The 17,460-nt window shown below is 39.0% G+C and overlaps 1 protein-coding gene across 2 annotated transcripts in view; it reads left to right on the forward strand.

Annotated features, from left to right (window-relative positions):
• The window catches only part of lama2 (laminin, alpha 2), a 558,082-nt gene that overhangs the window by 359,929 nt on the left and 180,693 nt on the right, over positions 1-17,460 (forward strand). For both annotated transcript variants that reach the window (XM_062033747.1, XM_062033746.1), the window contains 7 exons: positions 555-691; positions 790-921; positions 4,336-4,440; positions 4,569-4,712; positions 11,271-11,447; positions 11,517-11,702; positions 12,012-12,130. In XM_062033747.1, the coding sequence (XP_061889731.1) occupies positions 555-691; positions 790-921; positions 4,336-4,440; positions 4,569-4,712; positions 11,271-11,447; positions 11,517-11,702; positions 12,012-12,130 (1,000 nt within the window). The remainder of the gene's footprint in view (positions 1-554; positions 692-789; positions 922-4,335; positions 4,441-4,568; positions 4,713-11,270; positions 11,448-11,516; positions 11,703-12,011; positions 12,131-17,460) is intronic.

The following is a 17,460-nucleotide window of genomic DNA, read 5'->3' on the forward strand; positions in this document are numbered from 1 at the left end:
TGGTTATTATTGTAGCAATATGGTTGATAAAGTTATGGATTTTTGTGATTTCGGATCGTTTGTGAAGACGCCAAAGGGACTTTTGTGTGTGTGTGTGTGTGTGTGTGTGTGTGTGTGTGTGTGTGTGTGTGTGTCTGTGTGTGTGTGTGTGTGTGTGCGTGCGTGCGTGCGTGCGTGCGTGCGTGCGGGCAGAGCAGAGCATACAGAGTACAGTTCAGCTTGTTGTTGTTGTTGTTTTGGCTTGTTATGAAAGACACAGTCTGTCCTTTTGTTTGTTTAATAAACAATACTGTGTAGCACTTTATATTGCGTTCAAACCTGAACTAAAATCTGGACTTTTGTCGAGGCTGGAGCGCGTTATTCATATTTATATTGTTTCTTATGGAGAAATTTGCTTCATTATACAAACTTTACAATGTGCGAACCGATTTGAAGAACCATTGGTGAATCAAAGTTCTACTGTACTTTTACTTGGGAAAAATACACATTACTGCAAAAACAGGAAGTGGTTAGTGGGTATTAGTCTCTAATTTGTCTTGTCTGCTGTGTCCCAGCGTGTCTCTGCAGCCATGTGGGGAATAACTGTGACGCCAACACAGGACAGTGCATCTGTCCTCCAAACACGGTGGGCGAGAGGTGCGACCGCTGCGCTCCCAACCACTGGGGCCACGACATCATGACTGGATGCAAGGTAAGTCCCCCCCCCGGCCCCCCACACACACACCACCACCACTAAACCTTCACTCAGCGTTGTTGACCGTCTTTATGTTGTGATTGTGTTGCGTGCAGGAGTGTGGCTGCAGCGTGGTGGGCTCAGTGAGCCAGCAGTGCAACATCAACACAGGCTGCTGTCTCTGCCGGGACTCTTTCCGAGGAGAGAAATGTAACGAATGTAAGCTGGGCTACAGAGACTTTCCTCAGGTAAACTACATCTCCCATTAACCTGCACCAATATTGTGCTTATTCTGAAAATAGCACTAATAGTGAAGGGCTCTTAGCTTCATGGAAATGTGGCCCCCACTCCAATATAGAAAGATTGTCTGTGTGTGTTTATAGGGAGGAGCGATATGGCCTAAAATCGTTCTCGTAATATATTTTGCATCCTCCTGTGATAACGATATACTGTGTATCACAATATGTTATTGGGTATATTAGTGATAGAAACATTTCAAAATTAATGATAGAAACATTATCCCGATTAATTTTTTCATATCATCCGATCTCGATTAATATCACGATTATTTTCAAAAAATTAAAGTCGGATTGTTCCGTGCAGGATTATAGCGAGTACCATTGCAACCCTACTGATTAATACTGCAGTATCTTGTAAAAGACATTTCCACCATGTTTGATGGAGTTAATATATGCTAACAGCTGACAACTGTCATTGTGTTCATTTATGTAATTGTGTTTACTAGAGGTGTAACAGTACAAGTAACCCACGCTTCGGTCCGTACCTCGGTTTTAAGACCAGCATTTTGCTTTTTTTCGGTACGTTTTGTGGGAGTAAAGACAACTTTTTTTCCTCTGTTCTTTAGTTTTTTTGCTTGTCATCTCAAACATTCTACAGTAAACAAAGTATGATTGGTGTTATAAATACTGCAAGACTTTTACTTCAAGTTAAAATTTCCTAAACAACACTTTCAAATGGTAAATTATTTGTATTTTTTAATTACTTGTATAGAGCAAAGCTTTTCACCAGTGCTTAGGCAAACGGCAAGCGATGACCCAGATTGTGGAGTTTTTTCAAACTAAAATACTGTCTTTTGTTTAATAAAGAGTACATTAAAGTACAGTTTCAATTTGAGTTACTGTAAAAATAATGTGTACTAGTGATGGGTTGATGAGGCGTCATGAAGCGTTTCGACACATTGCAAAACTGTATTGATACTGGGTCGATACTGTGTCACTAAATACTGACATCTGCTGGACATTAAAAATCCCTACAGGCAACCTATGGACCGACTCAACTGACACTGATTTTATGACCTAGTATATACAATAATATAAACCAAGTCATTGTATTTCATTTAGGATTATTTCATATCTTCGTTTAAATAAAAATATATTTTTTATCTTTTTTAGATACAGTCAATAAATAATGTGAACATGTATCATAACATGGAAATCTAAGAGAACGTGTTGTGAATGAGGATGCTTGTGGACTGGGAATTTATTATATATTTTTTTACACATTTTTATTTTAAAAAAACAGTTTTTCCAACATATTAAATTTTAGACGATTTTTCTTCTTAGTTATTATTTCTCCGGCTGTAGAAAAGACCCGCTCACAGGGCACAGAGGAGGCGTCAGTGCGACACAGTTCGCGTATCGGTCACGTGACCAAAACAGCTCATGATCGGTCACGTGACTTTCTAAAAGCGGTACGCGCACCGACACAGGGTTTTGCTCTATGAGCTCGACGCATGCGTCGATGCATCGGTGTTGCCGGACCCATCACTAATGTGTACCAACACATAAAACAAGTTTAATGATTATTTCAGGAAGAACCTTTATTTTTTTGTATCCACAAACTCAAAAATTATTTGAACAAAAAGTGTCTGCAGAGTTTTTAGTACATGTTATATCAGAGGAGTTGAATCTTTGCAGACACAAAGTCTGATTACAATTTTTTGGATATAAAAATGCCTTTTTCTGATTAAATTAGTGGGTGTGTTGATTCTCCCAGTCGTCACTAATAAAGACTTCTGTGACTGCCTGCAAGTCCGCATTCAGGGCGGGATTACTGGTGCGCTGCAGCAGATAGTGAAACTAACGCGTGTCACCAAAGCTGCTGTGTTAGTCCATCCATCCATCAATCCATCCCTTTTCTACCGTTTGTCCCTATGGTGGCCGCGGGGGCTGATTTCTTTATTTTATTCTTCTGGAGTGGACTTCCAGCTGTGTAAGGGGGAAGAGACACAACGCTGATTGAACATTAACAATGTTGTGACGAGCCTGATTTTTGCGCGGTGGAAGAAGGTGACCGCTCACATACACGGACACAAACACTTGAACAAAAACTCACACAGACGTACACCAACACACACACATTCACAGACACACACATGATCACGGTCAATAAAGGTGGATGGTTGCGTGCAGTATTTTACCGAGCATTGCTGCATCCCTACTGTTTACTATTGCGGTAACTTCTAAAAGACAGTTCCGCCATGTTTGATCGAGGAAACATGCTAACAGCTGATCACCGTGATCGATATCAAATTAATCGCGATGAACGATCGCAATCATATAATCGCCCAGCCCTACTGCTAACAAATGTGATAACATATCCGGTTGTATTGTTTGATCAAGTCTATTATTAATTTACTTGCTAATTTACTGTTAATATCTGGTAACTTTCTGTTGTAACATTTTTTTTCAAAATATAATTATCACTTATTCTTCTGTTTGGATCAGGGATTCTTAACCTTTTTGACCTTGAGGCCCATCGTTTCCACTAAAGAGGGGCCTGGGGCCCACTCAAATATTAACACTGAATTAGTAATCTTACCCTAATTTTAATCCTATTCAAGAATGACATCTAACCTTCTTAAAGTTTTACAGGATAAACCTTGCCAAAAGATATGAAACCATGTGTTAATAGTTATTTATTTACCACATAAACCTCAGGCTTAGGTCAGGCTGATTAGAAAAATAACTGCTAACCAAAGATACTGTACAAGGATTGACTAATAAATAACTGAAAAAATATATATTTACATATAATTATGTTGTGCAAAGAATAGATAAAAGTAATATATAAATAATGTTTAACTAAACTGTCAATAAAATGAAAATACCGCTTCACCACTTTAGTCATATTTTTTGCGCCCTAAGAAACTTCTCTGACTTTAGCTTCAGACTACTTCTGTTTGTTTGATATTGTCATTACTGCCACAAGTGGTGGTGGTGGTTACTGTCAATATTTTTATTGATCTGCCCACCTCTGTTTGCATTCAAATGCGTTAGCTCAGCAATTCGCAATTGGCATATCCTCCTATGGTGTGTAGTTGGCATGTTTAGCTATTCCACATCCTCCAGTGATAATGTTACTTGTAGTTTATTGTCGTGAAGGTGAGGATTAGTTGCACACAGTTTGTCTGAAATAAAGTTTGAAAGTTCTATGTGGAGGGACGTTAGCCGCTAGTTAGCTATGGAGAATGCTAACTATTGTTTGCTTGTCCTTGTCAAATTTGTGAGAAATGTGTTCATATCATTTATATATCCTGGAAATTGTGCAACTTTGAAGTTGACCAGGTAGTTGTGTATTAAAATGTCAGACAATGTTTGTATTTTAGTGATTTGTGATGACTTGTGTTGCATTCCCCACAGTGCACCGCGTGCACATGTAACGTCTTGGGGTCAGACAGCGTGACATGTGACCTGGAAAGAGGAGTTTGTGCCTGCGCAGATCGAACTGGGAAGTGCAGCTGCAAGGTACTGTGCAGTATATCTGTCACCTTGTGCTTTTATTATCTATGTCGTTTATATTTGTAGTCAATTATCCAATGCAAATTATAGAAAACATGTGAAACTGTGCATGAATGTCTTTTTTTGTTTTAAAGGAAAACGTAATTGGAGACTACTGTGACCGCTGCAGGCATGACACATTGGGGTTGTCGGTGAGAAACCCGCAGGGCTGCAGTAAATGTTACTGTTACGGCCTGACACACTCCTGCAGTGAAGCACAGGGACTCATCAGGATGTGGGTGAGTTCAAACCATCTCTAAAGTGCATGTGAACATATAAAACACGTGACATTCTATAGTCTAGTCAGCTACATTTTATTGGTAATGGTATATGTATATGAATGAACTATATACTCTATATTTTATATTATATGATACCAATGAAAATATTAGATAAATAAATAAATGGGTTATACTTGTATAGCGCTTTTCTACCTTCAAGGTACTCAAAGCACTTTGACAGTATTTCCACATTCACACACACATTCAAACACTGATGGCGGGAGCTGCCATGCAAGGCGTTAACCAGCAGCCATCAGGAGCAAGGGTGACGTGTCTTGCCCAAGGACACAACGGACGTGACTAGGATGGTATAAGGTGGGGATTGAACCCCAGTAACCAGCAACCGTCCGATTGCTGGCACGGCCACTTTACCAACTTCGCCACGCCGACTTTTTTTGTCTACTCTACACACATCTATCCAGTTATTGAAACACTGCCTAATATATAAAAATTGCCTAATGGTTATCAGTTATGAGACATATCACTAACATGGGGACCAGTAACACGTACAGTACATGTCATACTATAGGGGTCCCCAAAGTGTAGGCCAGTGGTCATTTGTGGCCTGCAGATAGTTTTTTACTGGCCTGCGGCACACTCTAAAACAGGGGTCACCAACCTTTTTGAAAGCAAGAGCTACTTCTTGGGTACTGATTAATGCGAAGGGCTACCAGTTTGATACACACTTCAATAAATTGCCAGAAATAGCCAATTTGCTCAATTTACCTTTAACTCTATGTTATTATTAATAATGAATGATATTTACACTTAATTGAACGGTTTAACAGAGGAGAAAACACGAAAAAAATGAAAATTCAATTTTGAAACATAGTTTATCTTCAATTTCGACTCTTTAAAATTCAAAATTCAACCAAAAAAAATAAGAAAAAAACTAGCTAATTTGAATCTTTTTGAAAAAATTAAAAAAATAATTTATGGAACATCATTAGTCATTTTTCCTGATTACGATTAATTTTAGATGGATGACATGTTTTAAATTGGTTAAAATCCAATCTGCACTTTGTTAGAATATATAACAAATTGGACCAAGCTATATTTCTAACAAAGACAAATCATTATTTCTTCTAGATTTTCCAGAACAAAAATTAAAAAAAAAATTCAAAAGACTTTGAAATAAGATTTAAATTTGATTCTACAGATTTTCTAGATTTGCCAGAATAATTTTTTTGAATTTTAATCATAATAAGTTTGAAGCAATATCTCACAAATATTCTTCGTCGAAAAAACAGAAGCTAAAATGAAGAATTAAATTAAAACTTATTTATTATTCTTTACAATAAAAAATAAAACATTTACTTGAACATTGATTTAAATCATCAGGAAAGAAGAGGAAGGAATTTAAAAGGTAAAAAGGTATATGTGTTTAAAAATCCTAAAATCATTTTTAAGGTTGTATTTTTTCTCTAAAATTGTCTTTCTGAAAGTTATAAGAAGCAAAGTAAAAAAATTAATTCATTTATTTAAACAAGTGAAGAACGGGACAAGCGGTAGAAAATGGATGGATGGATGGAAGACCAAGTCTTTAAAATATTTTCTTGGATTTTCAAATTCTATTTGAGTTTTGTCTCTCTTAGAATTAAAAATGTCGGGCAAAGCGAGACCAGCTTGCTAGTAAATAAATAACATTTAAAAAATAGAGGCAGCTCACTGGTAAGTGCTGCTATTTGAGCTATTTTTAGAACAGGCCTGCGGGCTACTCATCTGGTCCTTACGGGCTACCTGGTGCCCGCGGGCACCGCGTTGGTGACCCCTGCTCTAAAAACACTATAGAAAAGTGGAATAAAAGAGAAAATCGGTGAAATGTAATGAGGAAATGTTGCAATGTTGACTTTAATAACACAAAGCTGCAATACAGGCTGTATTTTTTCTTTAAAAGCAGTCATTGCTCAAAAAGTAACAATGAATCAAAATCAATTTGTTATGATTTATTTACCTATTCAAAGCTCCAATGACTTCACATCAAATATTCCACTTTGAAAAATTTGGGGGGAAATATTGCATATTTTGTGTCTTTGCCATTAAAAACAAAGATACAATGGCATAAAACAAATAACAAATCATATAAATTTATAAACAATGGATAGTTCTGAAGTTGTTTGAGACTTAAGCGTTGAAAGTTTAAAAAAATATATATATATACATATTTATGAATACTTTTTAACACTTTTATGATTGAGGCCTTTTTGTATCCCCTATCATTTTAGTGGGATTAAAAAAAAAAAACCTATAATTGCTAAAAAAAATATAAATGAATTAAAATCAATGTTTTTATTAATTATTGCTTTATTTCAGGCTCCAACTACAAATATTCCACTTTGAATCTTTTTGGGGGGGAAATGTTGCATATTTTGAGGTTTTGCCAAAAAAGGGCATTAAAAACTTTGATAAATAGACCTGAAGTTGATTTGTAGATTCAAGCTTTGAATGAAAAAGTACAAAATAAAAAATATGACTTATTCATATCATTTTTATGAGTGAGACCCAAACTTGAGGGGAGCGCTAAGGGTAAAAAAAAATGAATCTATATATTGTTTTGGTTTTGAAAATGAAAAATGTCAAAATGGCACGTGCATGTTCAGATTTTTCAGTGTGCGGCCCTCAGTAGAAAAAGTTTCGACATCCCTGTCATACTGTGTGTATTATGAGAGTACCACGCTAATTAATAGTGATTGGTACAGCAAATGATGCCTCAGTGAGTGTGCCACACACTGTATTGACACCGCACTGACACTATGTTGTTGTTTCGTCTTTTCACCTGCAAATATTGTTTTATTTTTAACAAATATCTTTGCAAAAAGGACTTCAAAACACGACACTGGTCAATGAGGCTAATAGTAACCCGGAAAGAAGAACATTTACGTTATTTGGCGCTATAAGAACAAAATGATTCCACACTTTGGAATGATTCCTTCTTCTTAGTTCCATTAAGATCGATGATGGCTCCGAAAACTGATATCAAACGCGGCACGCCACTCTTCTTTCTGTAAGAGCTAAGCCGAATGAAGCGCTTTCCGATAAACACAGTTTGGCGCTTCATAGTTAAATGACACAGCAGCTGTCACATGTTTTTTTCTTAAAGTGACAGACACGCAGGGGCACAGTATCACTTCTTGTATATTTGACTCATATTGCATCGATGCTTCAGTATCGTTTCACCCATAACTGCTAATTAACATTAGTATATTGTTAGATTACCGTATTTTTCGGACTATAAAGCGCACCAGTGTATAAGCCGCACTCACTAAGTCTTAGTGAAATAAATATTGTTCCATATATTAGCATGACTGGACTCGTAGCCACAGATATATATGTTGTGAAATTAGTTATTTCCACAAAATTATTTTGTAAATGTTTATTTACAAACTTTGTTTTCAAACGGTATATGTAGTGGAAATAATAGATCTTTAGATGTATCGCAGTGGCATGGCCAATTGTAAAATCAATTAGTAAACGTCAATAATTGATTATTTATTTATTGTGTATAAAGTAATGCAGACAATTCTAAAATTTGACTGACCGCAGCGAGCCACCTCACCGAGAGATCTGACCAGCTCCTTTTTTTAGGGCACTAAGTTCCAGTTTTGCACACATATCCATTAAATTAATAAATGTAATGATAATTAATTCAACTGTTTCTAATTACAAATGCACTGTTTTTAAAAGTTAAAAGTGATGAATGTTTATTCAGTGAAAATAAATGTAAAACTGCATCAATATACATCAATTTAAGATGCATCAATAATCGATTTGAAATCAAATTATAGCTCCTGAATCCTAATTGAATCGTGAGGTGCCCAAAGATTCCCACGGTGCCTGTAACAGGGCAGTAAAAGGGATAATCAAACAAAACAGAAGTCGTCGTCATGGACCCACTAGTTGCGGAAGCAAGCTCTCCAATCAGCTCAACAGACTCAATAACTCCACTGTGGCGTTTTGGACAAATTACTGAGGAATTTGTAAAACTGAAACAATACAAAAAAAGTGCCAGTTTAAGTTAATAATACTAACACACACTCTTAAATGTGTTAGCATATTAGCTAATGTTAACGACACAAGCTTCATTACATTACGATAAGCACGTACAAATATGCATGAAAACACTGCTACAGAAATCACACATGGGGCGGTTTAGTAAGTCAGAATTGTTTTAGTTATATTGTAAAACTTACAAACGTTGCTTGAGGTGATGAATGAATAAACCATACGAGTAGAACCGCTATGGATGACTAGTAGACGGAATGGCACTAGAACTTCCGGTTGAAATAATTTACATTCACCCAGCAGCACCTGCAGTGAGTGAACTCGTCCAAAAGAAGGCGCCATAGCACAAACAATATTACAATGTTTTTGCATGTGTTTAATGAAAACAATTTTTTTATGGCCGTCAGCAAGGAAAAATCCATATATTAGCCACACCGTTTTATAAGTCACGGGTTTCCAAGCGTAGGAAAAAAGTAGTGGCTTATAGTCTGGAAATTAACTGCTCAGTTCTCTAACAAATAAAATGTAGTGTTAATATTCCTATAAATGAAAAATTCCATGTCATTCATCCAAGTATGCCTAATTCAGGCAGTTTTTTAGTCAATTGGCGAAGGTGTCAACTGTTACAGTAAAGTGACCAATAGGGGGAGGCTTTTTGTTTGCATAAATTCATGTTTTTTATCGTATTATTATATGTAAGTCATACTGGATCAAAAATAACAGACAAAAAGGAGGCATTTATTTGAGTTGCAGCTTTTATTTGAAGTAAATAATGTACATGGTGATTAAATGAGGCACGTGTCATTAAAACTGAGGTCTTTATTTTGGGAAATATAATTTATAAAATGTGTAAATGTCAGCCTAAATGTGGATTTCTTCTATCTTCAAAAAAAAAAAAAAAAAAGCAATGTTCATATTACGGTAAGTATAAATAACCACACACGGTTGAAGCACTGTGTGTAAATGTTTGGTATTAAATACACGTTGTTATAATCAGATTGAAATAAGCAATCTCTTATTATGCAGCCAGTACGTCCTATCTGTATCACCTTAATAGAGTTCACATCCTTCCTTTCCGAGCAAATGCACACTTCAACAATACCTCACACCATATCCTCACATCAACACCATAGGGAGTCGGGACATAAAAAAAGAAAAAAAGGATACCAACCTCGGTAAATAATGAATCTATTTTTAAAATCACTCCAGTCAACCGTATCCCACAGTCAATAATGAACCACTGATATCACTCGTGGAACGCTGAAATGAAAACAAATAAAATGGGGAGACGGAGAAGATGAAAAGCACTTTGATTTACTCCAGGCTCACCGTAATAACTCACATATTATTCACACATCACACGGCAATAGACCGAGTGACATCAGCGGTTACTGCTCCCGCTTTTTTACGTTTATATTGCTTTGACCTTGCTTGTTTTTATTAACTGCCACTGCAATCCCCACAGTAGTCATTATTGCCATTTTTGGGTGAACGTGTACTACTCTGCTCTAACACGAATAGACTTTTTGGGGGCCTTGATTGAGCCCCACACGTGTTCATGTGAGTGAATTATTAGTATAAGTACAAGGGATAGGTACCCAATTTGATACTTTTAAATGCATGTAAAATCCAACAATGCCATGTTATGCTACTTTTGTTGTGCGTAACGTCACGCACTTCGGCACTGAGAGTGGACTCAGCCAAACTACCTCTAGGTAATGTTGTAATTTTTAATACCAACAAAAACTCAAACGCTCCAATGTAAAAAAAAATTTTAAAAATTCTACAAATGCGCTAGCTTGATGCTAACATACATTGGCTTTGCTAATGGTATGCTAGTGCTTAGCATTAGCAATTTTACATGGCGATTTCAACACCTCCAAGTGTATTAATGAAAAGTACAACTATGATGCATGTTACAGTCAAACGGCTGGTGTGTAATAAGTACAATACTTACGGTAATAACAAAAAACAAAATAACACTCCAATAACCATACACTACTGCTATTTAACATTTTGTACTTAATGTCATACTTGCAAACGACACTCAGAAACAAGATGTTAAAACTGGACTTATCATAATCATCTCTTTTGTGAATGTTGCAAAAAAGTTAGATTTTGTTATCAAAAACAATTCATATTTATCAACACACACAAAAGTACTGAAAATTGGTACCGTTGAGTACCAGTATCGATTCCTATGTACTGGCAATTGGTCCCGTATCAGTTCAAATGTGAAGGTACCCAACCCTAACTCTGACGGACTGCCTCTGGTTAATATTAACAATTTTCCATGCCAACAAAAGAAGAAAGCGCTCAAAAGCACAGTAAATCTCCACACAGAAATTACTTTTTTTTTAGTTAGTTAATTACTTTTGTCTGAGTCAGTTTTTTGTTTTTTTTAAGGCATGCAAGCCAAGAAATGTGGAACGTATTTTCTAGGGTGCCTCTACATTGGCTCAAACAATAAGTATGCAAAAAACAAGTGCATTAACATTTTCTTTTGTATTTTAGTTAACGCTGAGGCCCGAGCAGACCGTGCTCCCCCTGGTGGATAAATCGAACATTGTTGAGACCAGAACAGGCGTGACCTTCCAGCACCCTGAGATCCTCGCACATTCTGAGCTGGTCACCAGCGTTCTTTCCGAGCCTTATTATTGGAAACTCCCGCAGCAGTTCAGAGGCTCCATGGTCGGTTGTTGATTGTTGTTTGTTTTTATAATAAAGGTACATGTGTTGTTGTGACTATTTCTTCATTAGATCACAGCATACGGGGGAAAGTTGAAGTACGCCGTCTACTACGAGGCCAGAGATGAAACCGGTGTCTCGTCGTACGAGCCTCAGGTCATCGTTAAGGGCGGTCCTAACCACAACATTGTGATGACACGCCATGTAGCGGGACTCCTGATTGGTCAGCTCACACGCCATGAGATTGACATGACAGAGGTACGCTACGGTTTTTGTCACTACAACAAACTTTTAATAAACATTTTGGATGTGATTCAGCGGTTCCTAAGGTTTCCTCTTTTACCAATTTTGGGCTTTTCGAGTTTCAGATGTAGTAGTAGTAGTGTAAAGTCATTTGAGCCATTTATGATTAAGGGCTACACAAATAAACTCTGATTGATTGTACGTGTCCGTGTGTGTGTGTGTGTGTGTCCGTGTGTGTGTGTGTGTGTGTGTGTGTGTGTGTGTGTGTGTGTGTGTGTGTGTGTGTGTGTGTGTGTGTGTGTGTGTGTGTGTGTGTGTGTACAGCACGAATGGAAGCATGCAGATGGACACTCCATGACCCGCCAGGACTTCATGGACGTTTTGTTCTACGTGGACTACATCCTCATTAAGGCGTCGCATGGCAATCAAATGAGACACAGCCGGTAAAATCACACACACACACACCCTTGCTCATAAACATATTATATCGCAGTGTTTCTTAACCATAGCCTATTGTTGGGTTGCCAAAAAATATCCGTTTCTTAGCTGTGGTGCTCGGTTGTAATACACTTTTCCACCACTTGTGGCAGTTTTGACAATATCAAACAAACAAAAGAAGTCTGGACCTAAAGTCAGAGAAGTTTCTTAAGCGCAAAAATTATGACTAGAGTGGTGAAGCTGTATTTTTATTTGTACTTTAATTTTATCAGCAGTTTATTTAAGAAACATATATTATTATTTATTATTAATTTAGTTGGAATTTATTTATTTTAGCACTGTGCAATTGTTGAAAATGTACTTTTCATCAGTTTTTATGAGTCCCTTCTTTTGCAGTATACAGGTATTTGATTAGTATCAATCAATCAATGTTTATTTATATAGCCCTAAATCACAAGTGTCTCAAAGGGCTGTACAAGCCACAACGACATCCTCGGTACAGAGCCCACATACGGGCAAGGAAAAACTCACCCCAGTGGGACGTCGGTGAATGACTATGAGAAACCTTGGAGAGGACCGCATATGTGGGTAACCCCCCCCCTCTAGGGGAGACCGAAAGCAACGGATGTCGAGTGGGTCTGACATAACATTGTGAAAGTCCAGTCCACAGTGGATCCAACACATCAGCGGGAGTCCAGTCCACAGCGGGGCCAACAGGAAACCATCCCGAGCGGAGACGGGTCAGCAGCGCAGAGATGTCCCCAACCGATGCACAGGCTAGTGGTCCACCCGGGGTCCCGGCTCTGGACAGCCAGCACTTCATCCATGGCCACCGGACCTATGCAACTCCCCCTCGCAAGGGACAGGGGAGAAGAGGAGAGAAGAAAAGAAACGGCAGATCAACTGGTCTAAAAAAGGGGGGGTCTATTTAAAGGCTAGATTATACAAATGAGTTTTAAGATGGGACTTAAATGCTTCTACTGAGGTAGCATCTCTAACTGTTACCGGGAGGGCATTCCAGAGTACTGGAGCCCGAATAGAAAACGCTCTATAGCCCGCAGACTTTTTTTTGGCTCTGGGAATCACTAATAAGCCGGAGTTCTTTGAACGCAGATTTCTTGTCGGGACATATGGTACAATACAATCGTCAAGATAGGCAGGAGCTAGACCGTGTAGTATTTTATACGTAAGTAGTAAAACCTTAAAGTCGCATCTTAGGTGCACAGGAAGCCAGTGCAACTGAGCCAGTATAGGCGTAATATGATCAAACTTTCTTGTTTTTGTCAAAAGCCTTGCAGCCGCATTTTGTACCAACTGTAATCTTTTAATGCTAGACATAGGGAGGCCCGAAAATAATACGTTACAGTAATCGAGACGAGACGTAACGAACGCATGAATAATGATCTCAGCGTCGCTAGTGGACAAGATGGAACGAATTTTAGCGATATTACGGAGATGAAAGAAGGCCGTTTTAGTAACACTCTTAATGTGTGACTCAAACGAGAGAGTTGGGTCGAAGATAATACCCAGATTCTTTACCGAGTCTCCTTGTTTAATTGTTTGGTTGTCAAATGTTAAGGTGGTATTATTAAATAGATGTTGGTGTCTAGCAGGACCGATAATCAGCATTTCCGTTTTCTTAGCGTTGAGTTGCAAAAAGTTAGCGGACATCCATTGTTTAATTTCATTAAGACACGCCTCCAGCTGACTACAGTCCGGCGTGTTGGTCAGCTTTAGGGGCATGTAGAGTTGAGTGTCATCAGCATAACAGTGAAAGCTAACACCGTACTTGCGTATGATGTCACCCAGCGGCAGCATGTAAATACTAAAGAGTGCAGGGCCAAGAACCGAACCCTGGGGAACTCCGCACGTTACCTTGACATAGTCCGAGGTCACATTGTTATGGGAGACGCACTGCATCCTGTCAGTAAGATAAGAGTTAAACCAAGACAAGGCTAAGTCTGACATACCAATACGTGTTTTGATACGCTCTAATAAAATATTATGATCGACGGTATCGAAAGCGGCGCTAAGATCAAGAAGCAGCAACATAGATGACGCATCAGAATCCATCGTTAGCAATAGATCATTAGTCATTTTTGCGAGGGCTGTCTCCGTAGAGTGATTTGCCCTGAAACCGGATTGAAAAGGTTCACAGAGATTGTTAGTCACTAAGTGTTCATTTAGCTGCTGTGCAACAGTTTTTTCGAGAATTTTGGAAATAAACGGAAGGTGGGAGACCGGTCGGTAGTTTACCATGAGGTCAGGATCGAGGTTAGGTCTTTTGAGCAGAGGATGAATAACCGCTTTTTTGAATGCTAGGGGAACAGTGCCGGAGGAAAGTGATAAGTTTATAATATTTAACACTGATGGACCTAATAATACAAACAGTTCCTTCATAAGTTTCCCAGGAAGTGGGTCAAGTAAACATGTTGTTTGTTTTATCCCACTTACACGCTGTAATAATTCCTCTAATGTTATTTCATCAAAAATAGAGAGACTATTTTGGAGGGCAGTGTCCGTCGTATATACAGTCGTATTTGTGTTAATAGAGCCCAGTTGTAGCTGGGATGCGTTGTCTTTAATCTCCTTTCTAATGAGTTCAATTTTCTTATTAAAGAAATTCATAAAATCATCTGCCGAGTGGGTGGAGCTACTGGGAGGAGTCCCTTGTTGGGTTAGCGATGCTACTGTACTAAACAGAAATTTAGGATCGTTTTTGTTGAGGCGGATGAGATTTGAGTAGTATTTAGTTTTAGCTAAGGTAAGCATGCGTTTATAAGTTATTAAACTATCACTCCATGCTTGATGGAAAACCTCAAGTTTAGTCGCGCGCCATTTGCGTTCCAGTTTTCTACATGATAATTTCTGAGCTCTAATTTCTTCTGTAAACCATGGGGTGCGCCTTTTAGGGGCCCTTTTTTGCTTTAGCGGTGCTATACTATCAATAATTTCGCGCAAGGCATCGTCAAAGTTGTTAGTGAGTTTATCAATAGAGCCGACATAATTTGGGAATGGTGCTATTACCGAAGGCAGTAGGTCAGCAAGAGTCATCGTTGTGGCAGCATTAATGTTGCGGCCGCTATAGCAGTTATTATTATTAGCTTGTTGACAAAGAGTCAAAACTTCAAATTTTATAAGGTAATGATCGGACATTACTTTAGTATATGGAAGTATCATAACTTTGGAGGTGGTGACACCCCTGACAAGCACTAGATCTATTGTATTACCGTTGCGATGCGTGGGTTCATGTATTATTTGTGTAAGACCACAGCTATCAATTATGGTTTGGAGCGCCACGCACTGAGGGTCCGATGGGGTATTCATATGGATATTAAAGTCCCCCATTATGATTATATTGTCGGCGTGCGTCACTAGATCAGCAACGAACTCTGAGAATTCACTGATAAAGTCCGAATAGGGCCCAGGGGGGCGGTAGATAACAGCCAGGTCGAGAGGTAGCGGTGTGACAGACCTCATAGTAAGCACCTCAAACGATTTATATTTATTATTTAGGTTAGGGGTAAGGTTGAAATTTTCATTGTATATTAGTGCGACACCCCCTCCCCTTTTAAGAGGGCGGGCAACATGCGCATTCGTATAGTTAGGAGGAGATGCCTCATTGAGCGCAAAAAATTCGTCCGGTTTGAGCCAGGTTTCGCTAAGACCAATGACGTTAAGATTGTTGTCTCTAATGACCTCATTAACCAATAACGCCTTGGGAGACAATGATCTTATGTTTAAAAAGCCCATATTATAGGTATTGGGCTGTTTTGACGAGTTTTTGTTAAGATTATCCGTAGTGGCAATATTAACAATGTTGCGTTTATTATGCGTAGTGCACTTTAAATAGTTTCGACCATATCTAGGAATTGATATGACGGGAATTTTCCGATTGTTTGTTTGGTGCTGCAATAGACTGGACATATCATAATTTGCCACCTCAGTAGAATGCATGTCCACCCCTGACACAGACACAACAGAAAAAACATTATGTGAATTGTGTATTATTCTAAGAGAATTGCTATGCGTACATGGATTATCCAGCCTGGCGCTGGCTAGTTCTAGCTTAACTGACTCCTCACCCGGACTAACAGACATTGTAGTTGCCTGTGACCGGGCTTGCTCTAGTGTAGTCAGTCAAGTGAGACTTAAATAGTAGTCTATGTTTCTAGACAGGATGATGGCGCCTTCCTGGTTAGGGTGAAGGCCGTCTCTCATCAGCAAGCCTGGTTTGCCCCAGAAAGAGGGCCAGTTATCAATAAACGTTAGTCCCTTCTGCCTACAGTAGCTAGCCAACCACTTGTTAAGCGAGACTAATCTGCTATATCTCTCATCATTGCCTCTCGCAGGCAGGGGGCCAGAGACAATTACTCGATGCCTGGACATCTTTCTGGCGAGATCACAAGTCCTGGCTATGTTTCTCTTTGTAATCTCTGACTGTCTCATTCTAGTGTCATTGGAGCCAACGTGTACAACTATATTCGCATAATTAGTGGTGCGATTAGCCTGTCGTACGTGTTTACTAGGCCTGTTGCGAGTTAGCTCCCTAAGATTAGCTTCAATGTCAGGTGCTCTGGCCCCGGGGATACACTTTATTGTGGCTGGTTTGCTAAGCTTTATGTTTCGGGTGATGGAGTCCCCTATAACTAAGGTGTGGTGCCCGGTAGACTGGGGTGTAGGACTAGCTAAAGAGCTAAATCTATTATGCGTCTCAACCGGTACACCGTAGCTTGTAGGCCGCTTAGGACTGCTACAAGCTGGGCTAGTTAGCTCGCTACAGCTAACGCTAGCAGATGTGTCCGCAACATCTAAAGTTACGACATTACTCTGCTCTAACTGGCGGACACGGCCCTCTAGCAGAGCCAACCTCTCCGTGAGTATGGTGCAAGACGCGCAGGAAGCCATTACTCACAGTGTTTTCTGTCACCGAGTGAAGTTCCTGCTGTCCTCAGGGAAGTGGTCGCGGTCTGTAGGAGTAGCTTCTTACTGACCGGCGCTGCCTTTTCTATTATGTATTGTATTTATTTTATAATCAGCCTGACCTAAGCCTTGATAATAATCTCTGTGATTATTAACACACACACACACACATACAGACGCACACACTATAAAATGTCCATCCATCCATCCATTTTCTACCGCTTATTCCCTTCGGGTTGGCGGGGGGCGCTGTAGCCTATCTCAGCTACAATCGGTCGGAAGGCGGGGTACACCCTGGACAAGTCGCCACCTCATCACACGGCCAACACAGATAGACAGACAACATTCACACTCACATTCACACACTAGGTCCAATTTAGTGTTGCCAATCAACCTATCCCCAGGTGTAATG

Source organism: Entelurus aequoreus, linkage group LG23 (genome assembly GCF_033978785.1).
Source record: "Entelurus aequoreus isolate RoL-2023_Sb linkage group LG23, RoL_Eaeq_v1.1, whole genome shotgun sequence".
Lineage (NCBI taxonomy): Eukaryota > Metazoa > Chordata > Actinopteri > Syngnathiformes > Syngnathidae > Entelurus > Entelurus aequoreus.